General features: G+C 38.8%; 1 protein-coding gene across 12 annotated transcripts in view; it reads left to right on the top strand.

The window, feature by feature from the left end:
* The window catches only part of ANKS1B (ankyrin repeat and sterile alpha motif domain containing 1B), a 736,839-nt gene that overhangs the window by 680,911 nt on the left and 40,245 nt on the right, over positions 1–15,683 (top strand). For all 12 annotated transcript variants that reach the window (XM_043545507.1, XM_043545504.1, XM_043545515.1 and 9 more), the window contains 2 exons: positions 330–458; positions 3,686–3,757. In XM_043545507.1, coding sequence (XP_043401442.1) covers positions 330–458; positions 3,686–3,757 — 201 coding nt within the window. The remainder of the gene's footprint in view (positions 1–329; positions 459–3,685; positions 3,758–15,683) is intronic.

Genomic DNA, 15,683 nt, shown 5'->3' on the forward strand with positions numbered 1-15,683 from the left:
ATATCTTATGGCTTTTCAAGAGCTCTCATTTTCATACATATCTTTCAAACTTAATCATGTTTTTGAAAGAATTCAAGTGTTTAATTATTTTATTCAAAAAGTAAACAAATTAAGTTCAAGCATCACTGAACTGTAGAGAAGGTGATTCTTGGATTATAAACTAAACCATGAAAAGTATTATACAGGTTGTATTCATATATTATATTATTTACATAACATAGAGATAGTAAGTACACAATAAATGTAAATTAGATACATCAATAGAGAGCTAACTTTATAGCAGATTTGCCTGCAACCTATGTTATTTTTAGAATAAATATGATTTTCAGACAGGAGACTGGGGAGAACCTTCAATTACCTTACGACCGCCTAACGAAGCGACAGCATCAACTCCAGTACAGTACTGGCAACATCACCCAGAGAAACTCATCTTCCAGTCATGTGATTATAAAGCATTTGTAAGTATTGGTAAAATCAGTGCTTTGGTTTCTGATAGATTGCATATATATGTGTTTCTGATCATGTTAAATGCTGACGGTGTTGAGTTTTTTTAATTTATAATATTTTCCAGCAACAGGAGGTTGTTCTTTATTTTTAATGGACTTTATTTCCTCTGAAACAATTCCATAGTTAATAAATAAGAAGCAAACATCAGAAATATTTTTTGTTTTGGTTCTCTGATGTATTACAGCCCATGCATCTATAGCAACTGAGAAATGATGCCATCAGAAAAAGGCTACAGGGCTATCCAAGTGACAATGAAAGCAAATGGCACACTTTCTGTGACCATGCCGCATTCCCCAATATTATAAACTGATGCTTTTATACACACAAGTTCAGCCACAATAGAATTTTCAGATAGTAAGGTATCTATTACAAAGATGTTACAAACACCGGTAAAATTTCAAGGGCTCATGGCCCCATATCCTACATGTATCAGACAAAAAAAATGAAATCCATTTCATTTTTCAGCTTTTTTTCCATATTTTTCCTTACAAAGTTTACTAAGTGACAGCTATTTGTGTTTAATGAAACTTTTCCTCTCAAAGCTCATCTTACCTTGCGCTTTGATCCAGCAGTGAAGTCATAATCAAATATAACCATTGCCCATTATTTCCATGGCACTAGATGAAAATGTGCATAAACGAAGGATCATGAGTTCTTTGTCCCTGCAGGATCAGTCAGAAGATAGGATATTAAAACACATGGGGCACCAACGTTCTTTTATACACAGACTCTCATTTGGGGTGGAACAAAGGTGCAATGCCTCAGCTGTAGCTCCAGGAGGCTGTGACAAAATCTTCAGGGAGCCCAAGCTGTTGTCACTCTCTCTAAGAGGATGCACCATTCCTTCTCCTTCGCACCTGGCCACCTGTGCTTTGTCCTCTGCCTTCTTTGGGGCGGGAGCTCTTCCTCCCCTTTGCTGTGAGCACAGGCAGTAGAAGGAAGCTGGATTCTCATCCCTCTGGCTCTCCTGCAGGCAGCGTCTGGCCATTTCTGCTCTTCAGCTGGTGTGAGGACCCTTCTCAGTAGCTGTTAGCCCCACAGGGTAGCTAGTGGGGAGAGCTGAGCCTGCTGCTGCATGTCTAATAGCACTTTGGGGGTTGGGACTGGCTTTCCCTTCTCTCCCTTGCCCTCCTTCTGCCACGGGCTCGAAATTGATGAGGAAAGAGACATTTTTTCCATGCCTGTCTGCCCAAGTGAAAGTTTTGGAGGAAATGTTAAGTGGCTGTGCCTGTGCCTTGCTGTCAGAGCAGCACAAGAAGCACATTGTGCAGGGGCAGAGCACAGGAGCAAAAGAGGAGGGGCAGTTCCTGTGTGCCCTCTCCTTGGGCCTCTACAAACAGGGAGGTCTAATCTTGCCCAAACTGTAGATAAGCAATGGGTGAGTCTACACGTAAAATGCTGTAGCGCTTCAGTAAAGACGCTACTACACAGATAGGAAAGCGTCTCCCGCCGACGTAGTTAATCCATCTCTGCGAGAGACGACAACTGTGTCCACTAGAGAAGCCCGCCCGTCGACTTTGCGTTGCTCAGGGGGGTGGATTTCTCCACTACTGATGTAAGTTTATGGTGTTGACTTGGCCTATAACAGCAAAGGGAGCACAGTTAGCTGAGGGCTCGTCTACACTGAAAACTTACATCAGTGTGTAAGAAATCCATGCCCCTGAGAGAAGTAGCTATACCAGCCTAACCCCCAGTGTAGCCAATTCTAGGTCAATGGAAGAATTCTTCCGTCAACCTAGCTACTGCCTCTTGGGAAAGTGGATTAAATACAGCGATGGGATAACTCCTCCCATTGCCATAGCGAGTGTCTACACTGAAGCAGTACAACACATCTGTACCAGTTTTAAGTGTAAGCATACCCTAAGACTATATGCTTTAGTTTAAATGTTCTTAGATCAAAGGTTGTTCCAATGTGAATGTTCTACCTTAAGGGCCCAATCTTGCTTCCACTGAAGTCAATAACAAAACCCCCATTCATTTCACTGGGGCAGAATCTGGCCCTAACTGGGACTTGATCCAAGACTTAGATAGAATCACAGATGTTTAGCTTATATAACCTACAATACTTAACTGAATAAAACTAGACTACCGTATATTTATGCAGTTGCACTGGGCTTTCTTACCTTTCTATCTTAGCTGTAATGCACCAGGTTATGGCCCTCAGTACTGTACTGTGCTCCACTACTATCTATCCTGAAACAAGGGTACATTTTTGCCTTTTTTCAGTCCGTATATCTGTGGCACACAGGTGTGAACTAAAGTCTTTAAAGAGACTCTCTGACTGTAGGCCTAGAAACAGTGTATTTTAAAAAAAGAAAAGGAGGACTTGTGGCACCTTAGAGACGAACAAGTTTATTTGAGCATGAGCTTTCGTGAGCTACAGCCCACTTCATCGGATGCATTCAGTGGAAAATACAGTGGGGAGATTTATATACATAGAGAACATGAAACAATGAGCTACAGCCCACTTCATCGGATGCATTCAGTGGAAAATACAGTGGGGAGATTCATATACATAGAGAACATGAAACAATGGGCCATTGTTTCATGTTCTCTATGTATATAAATCTCCCCACTGTATTTTCCACTGAATGCATCCGATGAAGTGGGCTGTAGCTCATGAAAGCTTATGCTCAAATAAATTGGTTAGTCTCTAAAGTGCCACAAGTACTCCTTTTCTTTTTGCGGATACAGACTACACGGCTGCTACTCTGAAACCAGTATATTTTAAATATCTGTGCATATTGATTGGCTCACATCAGCTGCACATAGCTTAGCTTTACTGTCTTCTGCAACTCTATAATTATATACAGTGATGTGATTTTTGCAGATGGCTGCTTTAAAAAAAGTGATAAATGCTTGCAATCAGATGCAATTTTTTAAGATGGCACTCTGGAGTGCTTTCTGTTTAATTTGAGGAACTACTTGCTGGTACCACTTACAAGTTCTCCCTCTAAATTCATTTGTTAGTAAATGTTCCTGTTTTATACAGAATATGGAGTAACAACCTCCATTTGAAATTCCAGTATCTCAAAGTATATAGTAAAAAAAATCCAAATCCTATAACATTTAGGCTACCTACTACTATTCTGGTTTCCTCAGCTTTTTAGCAGTCTTTTGTAGATTTGTCTTTGCTCTGGATTTTAACTACAGAAAATTGAATGTATTCTTATTTTAGTATTTAGGTTCTATGCTGGTAAAAGAGCTTAGAGGCACAGAATCAACACAGGATGCCTGTGCAAAGATGAGGGTAAGTCAGTACATGTATATTTTCATGTCTAATAATTGAAATAGTAGATACTGTTGAGTGAACTAAAGTTACCACTTTATAATGCCACATTATGCATCTATTTTCCTTGAAATTACTTTGGTATTCAACAGAAAGTCCATTCTGCCCTTGATCTTGATTTTAAGTAATAGATGTTTTATGTAAATTTCAATGATCACACTAAGGCTAAAAGATATGTATATATTTGCTTTGTGTGCCAAGTTTGCTATTAATTCTTTGAAAATATTTCAAAGTACTTTTCATACATTTGAGCATGCACATTAGTGAGAATAAATCTTCTTTTTTATTTCATTAATGTTATGGCTTGTGCATGGTAATATAAATCCAATTTACTAAATGGAAATATATATACTAGTGAATAATTTATTAACATGTTACAAAGTCATTATTTCCTAATATAGAGCACAGTCCTGCAATCACTTCAACATATGAATAACTTTACTTTCATTAACAGTCTCATTCTGTTAATGAAACTACTCACGTACTTAAAATTTTAAAGATCAGGCCTATGGAGATAAATTCTTTTCTACCCTTTTACAGGAAAAAATGGCAGATATTTGCAAACTATTAAGAGCAAGTTTTTGTGTTGACCTAGTGCCTCATTCCCTCTGCTTAAAGAAATTATTAGGAAGCCCATTTTGGATCCGACAGGCATGATACTATTAGAAATAAAATATAGACAGCCTAGCTATACAATATCTATCCAATTGTAACATATTTTATTATGTGCACATTACAATCAACTGTATTCTCATACACATGTTAGTCTGAAGTGGTTAAGAATAATGAAGAATATAAGTACAGAGTAATCTATTGCAGATGAAAAACTGCGTGCATGGATGAGTATAATGCATTCATTGATTTATGGATCTTAGCGGCATTGTGCATGATGCCTCTTCAGTGCTAGATTTAGCATTTGTATCTGCTGTGGAGCTAGAGAATGTGTAAAACTCATGCAATCAGACAACCATTTCCTTATTGGTTACATATCTACAGTACACAGGCTTTCACACAAGTTATTCTAGCTAAGGGCTGACAGTAATTTATGCTTTATAAATTGCCTGAAGATCTGTGTTTTTTCAGCTGACTGCATACTAATAATTCTAACTCGCATTGGAAACTCCCCCTCTTGGTGGAAACTCACCCCTTTTTGAAGGACCCACAATCACAAATGTGTGATTTTGGGGGGCTGGACAAAGGGAGAGTGTACTATCTATAATTTAGGTTTTAAGCCCCTCAAACTCAGTATTAACTTTGTTTTTCAGAAATATGCATATACAGATCTGAGGGCAGAATTTGGCACCTCAGTAATATATGACATCCTCAATAAATTTATTATATTTGACTCAACTCAGAACAACATCAACATAATTATAAATATGCTGTGGTCAATTTATGAGTATTTAAAATGTGCCGTCACTTTGATTCAGATTTAAATTACATTTCTTGAAGATGAATCTTATGAAAATCAGCTGAATAGGAATTTTAGATTTTCCCTGACAGTAACATATAGCTTTATTGGTAAGCTATATGGAACTGATACAATTAAATACTATTCTGTTGCTTTTTAAAATTAAACTCTTTTTAAAACATTTTGTTTAGACAAAATTCTGCTGATGGTCTTATTTTTCATTGCAAGGAATATTCACATGAAAATAGAATCTTTCTTGCTTAGGATTTCACCTACTCGTGCTTCTTACTCTTTGGGCTTTCTCCTATTCCTATTGAAGTCAATGGCAAAAAAAATCATTGATCTAAAAATCTTTTAATGAAGGAAATTATATCTGGCATTCAAAAATTTCTCCCTCTGTGTGTAGCCCAGTGGTTCCCAAACTGTTGGCCAGTCCCCACAGGGGCAGGGAGAGCGCCACCCAGCCCTGCTCCGCCCCCAGCTCTGCTCCGCCCCCAGCCACAGCCCCGTCTCCCGGCCACGGCTCCACACCCGGCTGCGGCCCCAGCTGCCAGCCCCCACCACAGCCTGGCCGCAGCTCTGCCCCAGCCTTGGCCCCCAGCCGCAGCTCTGCTCCCAACCCCAGACCCACCCCCGAGCTACAGCCCCAGCCTTGGCCCCCTTGACCAGGCTCATGGTGGGGGCACGGACAGGGGTTGGGGGTACATGGCCATGAAAAGTTTGGGGACCATTGGTGTAGCTTAACTGTTGGCATCTGTGATTTAGAGGGATCAAATTGTCCTAAGCCATCCTGGGTCCTAACCTTGTTACATTACTTATGTTCATTACTGTATTTTATGCACCATTAGGTTTATTTATTCTTCTATTATGGTTCTATTTTGCTTTAATTTAAATGCACTAAGAAGATGTGACATTTAATGTATATTTGATTTTCTATCGGGTACCACTGGTACACCCTCATTAAAGTTAGAACGATTACATTGATGTAACAGAACAAAATTTAGCCCATTGCCTTTAACTCTTATTTTTCCTTTTACATTCGCTAAGCCTGTAACATACTTAAGTTTATGCTAAAAATGAACTAAGTGTTAGTTATTCTTTATGGAGTCTGGCAGGTGTTAGAGAGCTTATTCCTTCACTCTCCCACTTCCCTGGTCCTTCTCGCATGAACAGAGAGCAACAATACCCGAAGTCCAAAGGTGCAAACAATTCGATGTTTATTGGGGTGAACTTCCAGCAAGCTTAAATACAAGTTCCTTTTTCCTTATTTTCGAATCCCAACTTACTTCCTGTTTGCCCCTAATTTATATAGTAATATTCTTAGCTATACCTTAACCAATCATTCTACTGAAATTTAACTAACCAATCCTAACATATTGTAACATGATTAGCTAACCAATTATATCCCACTACCTTAATTAGATTACACCCAGCAAAATTAATTATACAGGAGACAGAAACAATCACAGAACCAGACAGAGATTATACAGACAAACAATAGCAAAGTGGGAACTATAATGACAAAACAATACAGAAGTGAGGATTTTACATCCCAGCTATTGATAAGTGAGTTTTTGCCAGACAGGATGCTATCAAACTAAGTTTCCTTTTACATTTTCTAGGCACTTCCCTTTCTCTGAAGGTGATAGGAATACAATCCTGTCCTGATAGTGCCTGACAGCCCAATAGCACCTTATTTCAATGTGACTAGTTTGGAATGTGAGGATGTGACTGTTCGCTTCCTAGCTTATGGCTGCCTCTGCTGCTTAGCCAAAGGCCTTAGCCTAAGAACAGGGCCTCAAACTGTCACAGTAAGAGAAGGCCCTTACACCAGCAGACAGTGATTTTGATTCTTTCTTTTATATCTCTAACTAGCCAAGTAATAAGAATACCCCTAAATTCTTAAAGTACAGGCCTTTGCAGACAGGCCTGAATATCTATATCCTAACAGCAGGTCTTGCTTTTGGAAAAGGATCTGTGAAAATTAGGTGCCTGGAATTTTCCTTAGTGTGGCTTGTGGTGCTTACCTTTGGCCTTATTCTGTTACAAGGAATTTTGATATTCCCTTGATGAATGTTATCTTCCCATCAGTAAATGCACAAGTCTGAAAAAGACCCATCAGGAGGAAAAGTGTCTTAGTCTTCCTTAACCCTTCATGGAATCAGGAAAATTAGGGATGGACATAACCTACTTAGTATGTGATCTGATTTATCCCCTGCCCATGCTGGATTATTCCCTACAGTACATTTTCTAGTTGTTTGTGTTTCTGGTTCTGAACCTGGGGGTCGCAAGCACCAGGTCTAAGGGAGTGGCAACCACTCTCTCTTGTGTATGTTGTAACATGGGGTTGCAGTATAGAAGAGATCAGAACCACTGTTTTATTAGGGATCCCTTTTTTGGTCACCCATTGTGCTTTTCAGGTTTTACATCCTAGTAAGTCAGGTGATGAATTTGTTGGGGAAAAAACTCTTCAGGGGCTTCTGGAAGTGATTTCAACATGGCGCTCCGACTGAAATTTTTGATTGCTTGCTTGCATCTGGGAGCTTATCGCTGCTCTTGCATTCATCCAGAATTATGGACATTTGGCAAGAACTGCACCCATGAGAAGGATTACTTTTTTCTCCCATCCACATAATTTGATTGGATTGGATTTATTTTTTATGTCTGCCTGTTCAATTTCAGATGACTTCTCTTACAACATCTCTCCCTCCTTCTGCAGACCACAGCACACTCCTTATCTTCTTTCCACACCTGCTATAAGATGACCTTTGGTATTTCGAGATTAAATTTTTCTGTCCTGGCCCAAGATGCTTTTATTAATTATATTGAGAGATACATCCAAGAATTTAAGGATTTTCATCCCTCTCAGAATGAACTGGGAGATAGTAAAAGCTGTTCTTTTAGATTTATTGCCTTTGCTTCAAATCTCTGTAGGAACAGGAAGACAGAATAGAATGCCTTTGCCTTTGAAAAAGAAGTCTCCTATCTGGAGCTGGGCAGAGTCCTGTTTCTACACTAGGCTCACACTGGTGTCCACATATCTGAATTCCTTGAATATTGACTACACCAAGAGGGCACTATGTTATACTTACTACCAATTCTGTGAGCACAAAAGTAAGGGGGCTACTTCACTGACAGTAATCTCAAAAACCCTAAAGTTGCACAACCAAATCATTCAGATGCTAAACAATCAGATCTACAGGGGCATTTGAGAGGATATATGAGAGGATATATTCTTTGGATCCCAGGGCCTCTCTAGACAATAGAAAGACTTTTCTGGATATGGGGATATGAGGCATCAAGGTTCTAGGGTCCCGATTCAACAAAGTGTGTGCTTAAATGCTTTGCTGAATTGGGATTTAAATACTAGTAGTGTCTCACAGCTCAGTCCTTCCATCTTCAGTGATAAGGATAAGCAGAAGGTGGCCTTTCTCAGCTGATGTACCTTATATGAAATGGAGAAATGGAATAGACAGGGGCAGCCTGTCAAGGCCCAAATCTTTTCCTCCCCTCCATGTAAAGAGGAGAATTTGGATGGAGATTGTGGCCTCTTGGACTCAGTCATTCCTTCCCCCTCCCCACCAAACAAAAGTGAGTTAAGGAGATCATTTCCTCTCCCCTACATGTGCCAGCCATTGGAGCTGGCAGGGCATGCGGAGGGAGGGGAGGAGAATGCCACATGCAAAAAAAGTCTTAGCAAAGTACTTCCTAAGTACCCCTGCCACTCTCCCCTCTTCTCCCACCCCCACATGGGATTTAAGCGATGTCATTGCCTAAAATGTGGGTTCTTTAATTTCATCTACTACAGCATGAAACTCACATATTAGAACTGTGTTTGTATCTTAGAGGGCTAAGATAAACAACATTGATTAAAAAAATCATACTTGACAACTTGAAGCAAAAGGGCAGCATTTGTCAGATGCCTATAAAAGGTATTTAGCGCCGTGTGATTAAACTGGCTTGTGCAAAATATGATCTCAATCGGAGGCTGAATGTGTTTTGTTCGGGCTCAAACAAAAACTATGAATATGAAGAATGAGCGGGAAAATTGTTAGTGGCACAAGTCAATGCTCATCAAGCACCATGAATAATACCCATCATTATCACATCAGATGGCAGATTTGTACGTAGTTTGTCAGGTATTAACTAGAGAGTTTTTGTATTCTTTATTTTTAAAAAAACTTTATGAATCAGAAATAAATGGTGACTGTAACTTACTCACATTTTTAGAGGGTTTTGATATGGCTTTTATTGCTGAAGATGAGCCAGAGTCTCTAGAAAAGCTTGTAAGGTAGGAGGGAATGTTGGCAGCTGTACACTTGTTGCGTCCTGGGAGGATTCTGGGTGATGCTATTCAGAATTTTGCAAGATCTACAATAGTCAGCCGACCCCAGTCTTGTTGGGAATATTTAAGGAAGCTGATAATAATAGACTTTTCTTGATATATCTGAATAAAGTAGTAATGTCATTAATACCAAAACAAGGTAGAGACCTACAGCAATGTACAAAGTACTATCTAATATAATTCATTAACGTTGTGTTTAAAGTATTGCAAGAGTGCTTATGGGCTTAATGGAGGAGCTGGCACCAAAATTAGGGCATAATTTCTGAAGTTGTTTATAAAAGAATGAATTCTGAATACTAACTAATGAGGTCTCTTCTAGTTAATGTGGCACATGAAAGATTCATGCTACACTGTCGTCATGATGCTGGATATGGAGAAGGCATTAGACAGGGTGGAGAGGAATTTGTTTGCTAATCTCAAAAAGCATATTTTTTGGTTAATAGTTTGCATTTATTTTAGATAAATCCAACAGTTTCTATTCTATGTACTAATGTTGATCCTGATCGTAGAATTGGATCCACATGGGCTCAAGGAATCTGCCTATGAGAGTCTGACTGCAAGATTGGGGCATAGTTTCTCACCATTTCAGATATCAATAGATGTAAGGCAAGGATGCTTCCAGTATCATCTTATGTTTATTATGGCTTTGGACCTTTTTGCCATGGCCATTAAAACAAATATCTTATCCAAAGAGATTACATTAGTATTATATCCAATAAGAATATAAGTGGTTTTGTAAAAACTCATGGAACCAGAGAAGCTTGCAAATTTGATAGAATGTATGAAGTACTTTCAAAATTGCCTGGCTTCAACACTAATTGGACAAAAAGTGAATATTTCTTACTATATTCTCTCTTACATAAACAACATTGTCTAAGTGGACCATACAGAAAGTCAGTAAGGATATGTAATCCCCAGAATAATTGTAAGTAAGGCACTTGTGGGTAAAATAAAGGCGAGTGAGTCCTGTACTGAAACACTGAACTTTGGGAGAGGTGGAACAAATTGCCGCTAACAATATGGAGTCATGTTCAGACTTTTTCAGAAAATGATATTGACGCTACAGTTTAATTACATATTTGGTAATCTCCACCTATAATCTTCAGATAGCTTTTGAAAGCAAATACAGGCCATAATTAGCAGATTCATTTGTGAAAATGGAAAGCCTGGATTAAACTTTAAGATTTACAAACTCCAAAACTTGTACTCCCAATTTATGTATTTATTGTGTTGCTAATGGCTTGGTATAATTGAGTAATCTCTTTAAATAGTATAGGCAACATTCAATTTAATTAGTTAAGAGGAAAAATCTGGAAATTAACATGATTTTATATTAACCAGTATATTTTATTAAGTTGTTAACAAATCATAAAATATAATAAAATTCTTAGTCTTTTTATTAGGGCTGTCGATTAATCGCAGTTAACTCACGTGATTAACTCAAAAAAATTAACTGTGATTTAAAAAAGTAATCGCGATTAATTGCACTGTTAAACAATAGACTAATTGGCATTATTAAATTTTTTGGGATTTCTCCAGTCTCAAATATTTCTATTTCAATTACAACACAGAATACAAAGTGTACAGTGCTAACTTGATATTATTTATTACAAATATTTGCACTGTAAAAATGATAAACAAAAGAAGTAGTATTTTTCAATTCACCTCATGAAAGTACTGTAGTGCAAACTTTTTATCATGGAAGTGCAACTTGCAAACATAGGGGTTTTTTGTTACATAACTGCATTCAAAAACAAAACAATGTAAAACTTTAGAGCCTACAAGTGCACTCAGTCCTACTTCTTGTTCAGCCAATAGCTAAGAGAAACAAGTTTGTTTACATATACGGGACATAACGCTACCAATTCTTAATTACAGTGTCACCTGAAAGTGAGAACAGGCGTTCGCATGGCACTGTTATAGCTGGTGTCGCAAGATATTTACATGCCAGATGCACTAAAGATTCATATGCCTCTTCATGCTTCGTCCATCATTCCAGAGGACATGCTTCCATGCTGATGATGCTCTTTAAAAAAAAAAACACCTTAATTAGATTTGTGACTGAACTCCTTGGGGGAGAATTGTATGTCTCCTGCTCTGTCTTACCCACATTCTGCCATATATTTCATGTTATAGCGATCTCGGATGATGATTCAGCACGTTATTCATTTTAAGAACACTTTCAGTGCAAATTTGACAAAATGCAAGGAATATACCAATGTGAAGTTTCTAAAGATAGCTACAGCACTCAGCCCAAGATTTAAGAATGTCAAGTGCCTTCCAAAATCTGAGAGGGATGAGGTGTGGAGCATGCTTTCAGAAGTCTTAAAAGAGCAACACTCTGATGCGGAAACTACAGAACCCAAACCACCAAAAAAGAAAATCAACCTTCTGCTGGTGGCATCTGACTCAGATGATGAAAATGAACATGCGTCGGTCCGCACTGCTTTGGATCGTTATCAGGCACAACCCGTCATCAATATGGACACGTGTCCTCTGAAATGGTGATTGAAGCATCAAGGGACATATGAATTTTTAGTGCATCTGGCATGTAAATATCTTGCGACACCAGCTACAACAGTGCCATGCAAACACCTGTTCTCACTTTCAGGTGACATTGTAAACAAGCAGGCAGCATTATCTCCTACAAATGTAAAGAAACTTGTTTGTCTGAGTGATTGGCTAAACTATAAGTAGAACTGATTGGACTTGTAGGCGCTAAAGTTTTACATTGTTTTATTTTTGAATGTAGGGTTTTTGTACATAATTCTACATTTGTAAGTTCAACTTTCATGATAAAGAGGTTGCACTACAGTACTTGTATTAGGTTAATTGAAAAATACTATTTTTTGTTTTTTACAGTGCAAGTATTTGTAATCAAAAATAAATATAAAGTGAACACTGTATACTTTGTATTCTGTGTTGTAATTGAAATCAATATATTTGAAAATGTAGAAAACATCCAAAAATATTTAAATAAATGGTATTCTATTATTGTTTAACAACACGATTAATCATGATTAATTTTTTTAATCGCTTGACAGCCCTACTTATATTTTTATTACAGTAGCACTCAGAGGTCCCAGATTGGATTGAGACTCTCTTCTGCTAGGTGTTGTACAAACAAATCCAAATACATGGTCCCTCTTTTGAAGAGCTTACAATGAGGTGAAGGGAGATAGATGCCACCAAATATATATGATTTGTTTATGCATACATTTCTTCTTCTTTATTTAATTACTAATATAATTAGGTACAACAAACCCCATCTTCCTCTCAAGCAATCATTAATAAGACAATTTTCAGGGGTATAATGGCAGGGTGGGTCTCAAATGAAATGGACTTGAATTGGGTTCATTTTCTAAATAAACAACTGTCCGTGCTATCACAGCAGGTGTTTATCTGGGTCAATGCCGAAATCAAAATATAGGAGGAAATGATTTATTGGTTGAGGACAGGATTTATAGTCATGTGGAAATCTATTTTCTGATTCCGAGAAGATGATTTTCAGGCTTCAGTCCCACATTTTATTGCACAAAGGAAGCATAGGACAGAACATAGACATAACATAGCAGAAATTAAATCTAGAGGATTTATAATATATTAACAGCTGGGACACTGCATTATTAAGTATATATTCATGGTGCACTGAGCCCTTTATAGGCTATTTGTTGTGTGACTTTCCTTACATGTCCTCTCAAAAATATATTCTACCTTAATGGAGTTTAGTTATCCAATTAATTCACTTCAGTCTTTAAAGGTCACGTGGAAGAAGAACTGAGAGTTCAGATCTACAGTAGCCATTGGGGAAAGATTTCAAATGCATCAGGACAGTCACAAATGAAAATAATGTTTAAAATTATTCACAGAGTACATTGGACACCAACACACCTTAAACTGTGCAAGTTAATTGACAAATGCTGGTAATGTGATAACGAAGGGGATTCTATAGTGATTTCTGTTAGGATATAGATATTCAGGCCTGTCTGTAAAGGGCTATACTCTAAGAATTTAGGTGTATTCTTATCACTTAGGTAGTTATAGAGGTATAAAAGAAAGAATCAAAATCACTGTCTGCCGGTGTAAGAGCTTTCTCTTACTGTGACAGTCTGAGGCCCTGTTTTGAGGCTAAGGCCTTTGGCTAAGCAGCAGAGGCAGCCATAAGCTGGGAAGCGACTGGTCACTTCCTCACGTTCCAAACTAGTCACATTGAAATAAGGTGCTATTTGGCTGTTAGGAATACAGTCCTGTCCTGATAATACCTATCGCCTTCAGAGAAAGGGAAGTGCCTAGAAGATGTAAAAGGAAACTTAGTTTGATAGCATCCTGTCTGGCAAGAACTCACTTATCAGTAGCTGAGATGTGAAATCCTCACTTCTGTATTGTTTTGTCATTATAGTTCCCACTTTGCTATTGTTTGTCTGTATAATCTCTGTCTGGTTCTGTGATTGTTTCTGTCTGCTGTATAATTAATTTTGCTGGGTGTAAACTAACTAAGGTGGTGGGATATAGTTGGTTAAATAATCATGTTACAATATGTTAGGATTGGTTAGTTAAATTTCAGTAAAATGATTGGTTAAGGTATAGCTAAGCAGAACTCAAGTTTTACTATATAGTCTGCAGTCAATCAGGAAGTGTGTGGGTGGGGGAAATGGGAACAGGGAATGGGGGTGGGGAAATTGGAATCATGTTTAGCTAAGGGTAGGAATGGGAACAGTGCCACAGGTAAGGCTCTGTGGTGTCAGAGCTGGGAAGGGGGACACTAAGGAAGGAAACTGGAATCATGCTTGCTGGAAGTTCACCCCAATAAACATCGAATTGTTTGCACCTTTGGACTTCGGATATTGTTGCTCTCTGTTCATGCGAGAAGGACCAGGGAAGTAAGTGGGTGAAGGAATAAGCCCCTTAACAATTTCCTAGAATAGTGAATACTAAGAGGCAAATATGTAACATTAAGAAGATACGGGATTCTCAAATACCACACAAGTGTGAAAAATATGGTAGATTATTGTGGTATCTGAGCAGATGTCTCCAGATCTTTTCAAAGATTATTGAAACTATGATTATATTAACTGATAAATGCTAAATGGGATTTTGCCTGGGGAGAGCCCACTGAGAAGGACACAAGGAAGAAAGGAAAGCAGCAGAATACGGACCCTGGACTTCAGAAAAGCAGACTTTGACTCCCTCAGGGAACTGATGGGCAAGATCCCCTGGGAGAATAACATGAGGGGGAAAGGAGTCCAGGAGAGCTGGCTGTATTTTAAAGAATCCTTATTGAGGTTACAGGGACAGACCATCCCGATGTGTAGAAAGAATAGTAAATATGGCAAGCGACCAGCTTGGCTTAACAGTGAAATCCTTGCTGATCATGTATTGTTTCTTGACTTTAGCAAAGCTTTTGACACGGTCTCCCACAGCATTCTTGTCAGCAAGTTAAGGAAGTATGGGCTGGATGAATGCACTATAAGGTGGGTAGAAAGCTGGCTAGATTGTCGGGCTCAACGGGTAGTGATCAATGGCTCCATGTCTAGTTGGCAGCCGGTGTCAAGTGGAGTGCCCCAGGGGTCGGTCCTGGGGCCGGTTTTGTTCAATATCTTCATAAATGATCTGGAGGATGGTGTGGATTGCACTCTCAGCAAATTTGCGGATGATACTAAACTGGGAGGAGTGGTAGATACGCTGGAGGGGAGGGATAGGATACAGAAGGACCTAGACAAATTGGAGGATTGGGCCAAAAGAAATCTGATGAGGTTCAATAAGGATAAGTGCAGGGTCCTGCACTTAGGATGGAAGAATCCAATGCACCGCTACAGACTAGGGACCGAATGGCTAGGCAGCAGTTCTGCGGAAAAGGACCTAGGGGTGACAGTGGACGAGAAGCTGGATATGAGTCAGCAGTGTGCCCTTGTTGCCAAGAAGGCCAATGGCATTTTGGGATGTATAAGTAGGGGCATAGCGAGCAGATCGAGGGACGTGATCGTTCCCCTCTATTCGACACTGGTGAGGCCTCATCTGGAGTACTGTGTCCAGTTTTGGGCCCCACACTACAAGAAGGATGTGGATAAATTGGAAAGAGTCCAGCGAAGGGCAACAAAAATGATTAGGGGTCTAGAGCACATGACTTATGA

Source organism: Chelonia mydas, chromosome 1, assembly GCF_015237465.2.
Source record: "Chelonia mydas isolate rCheMyd1 chromosome 1, rCheMyd1.pri.v2, whole genome shotgun sequence".
In the NCBI taxonomy this organism is placed as follows: Eukaryota; Metazoa; Chordata; order Testudines; family Cheloniidae; genus Chelonia; species Chelonia mydas.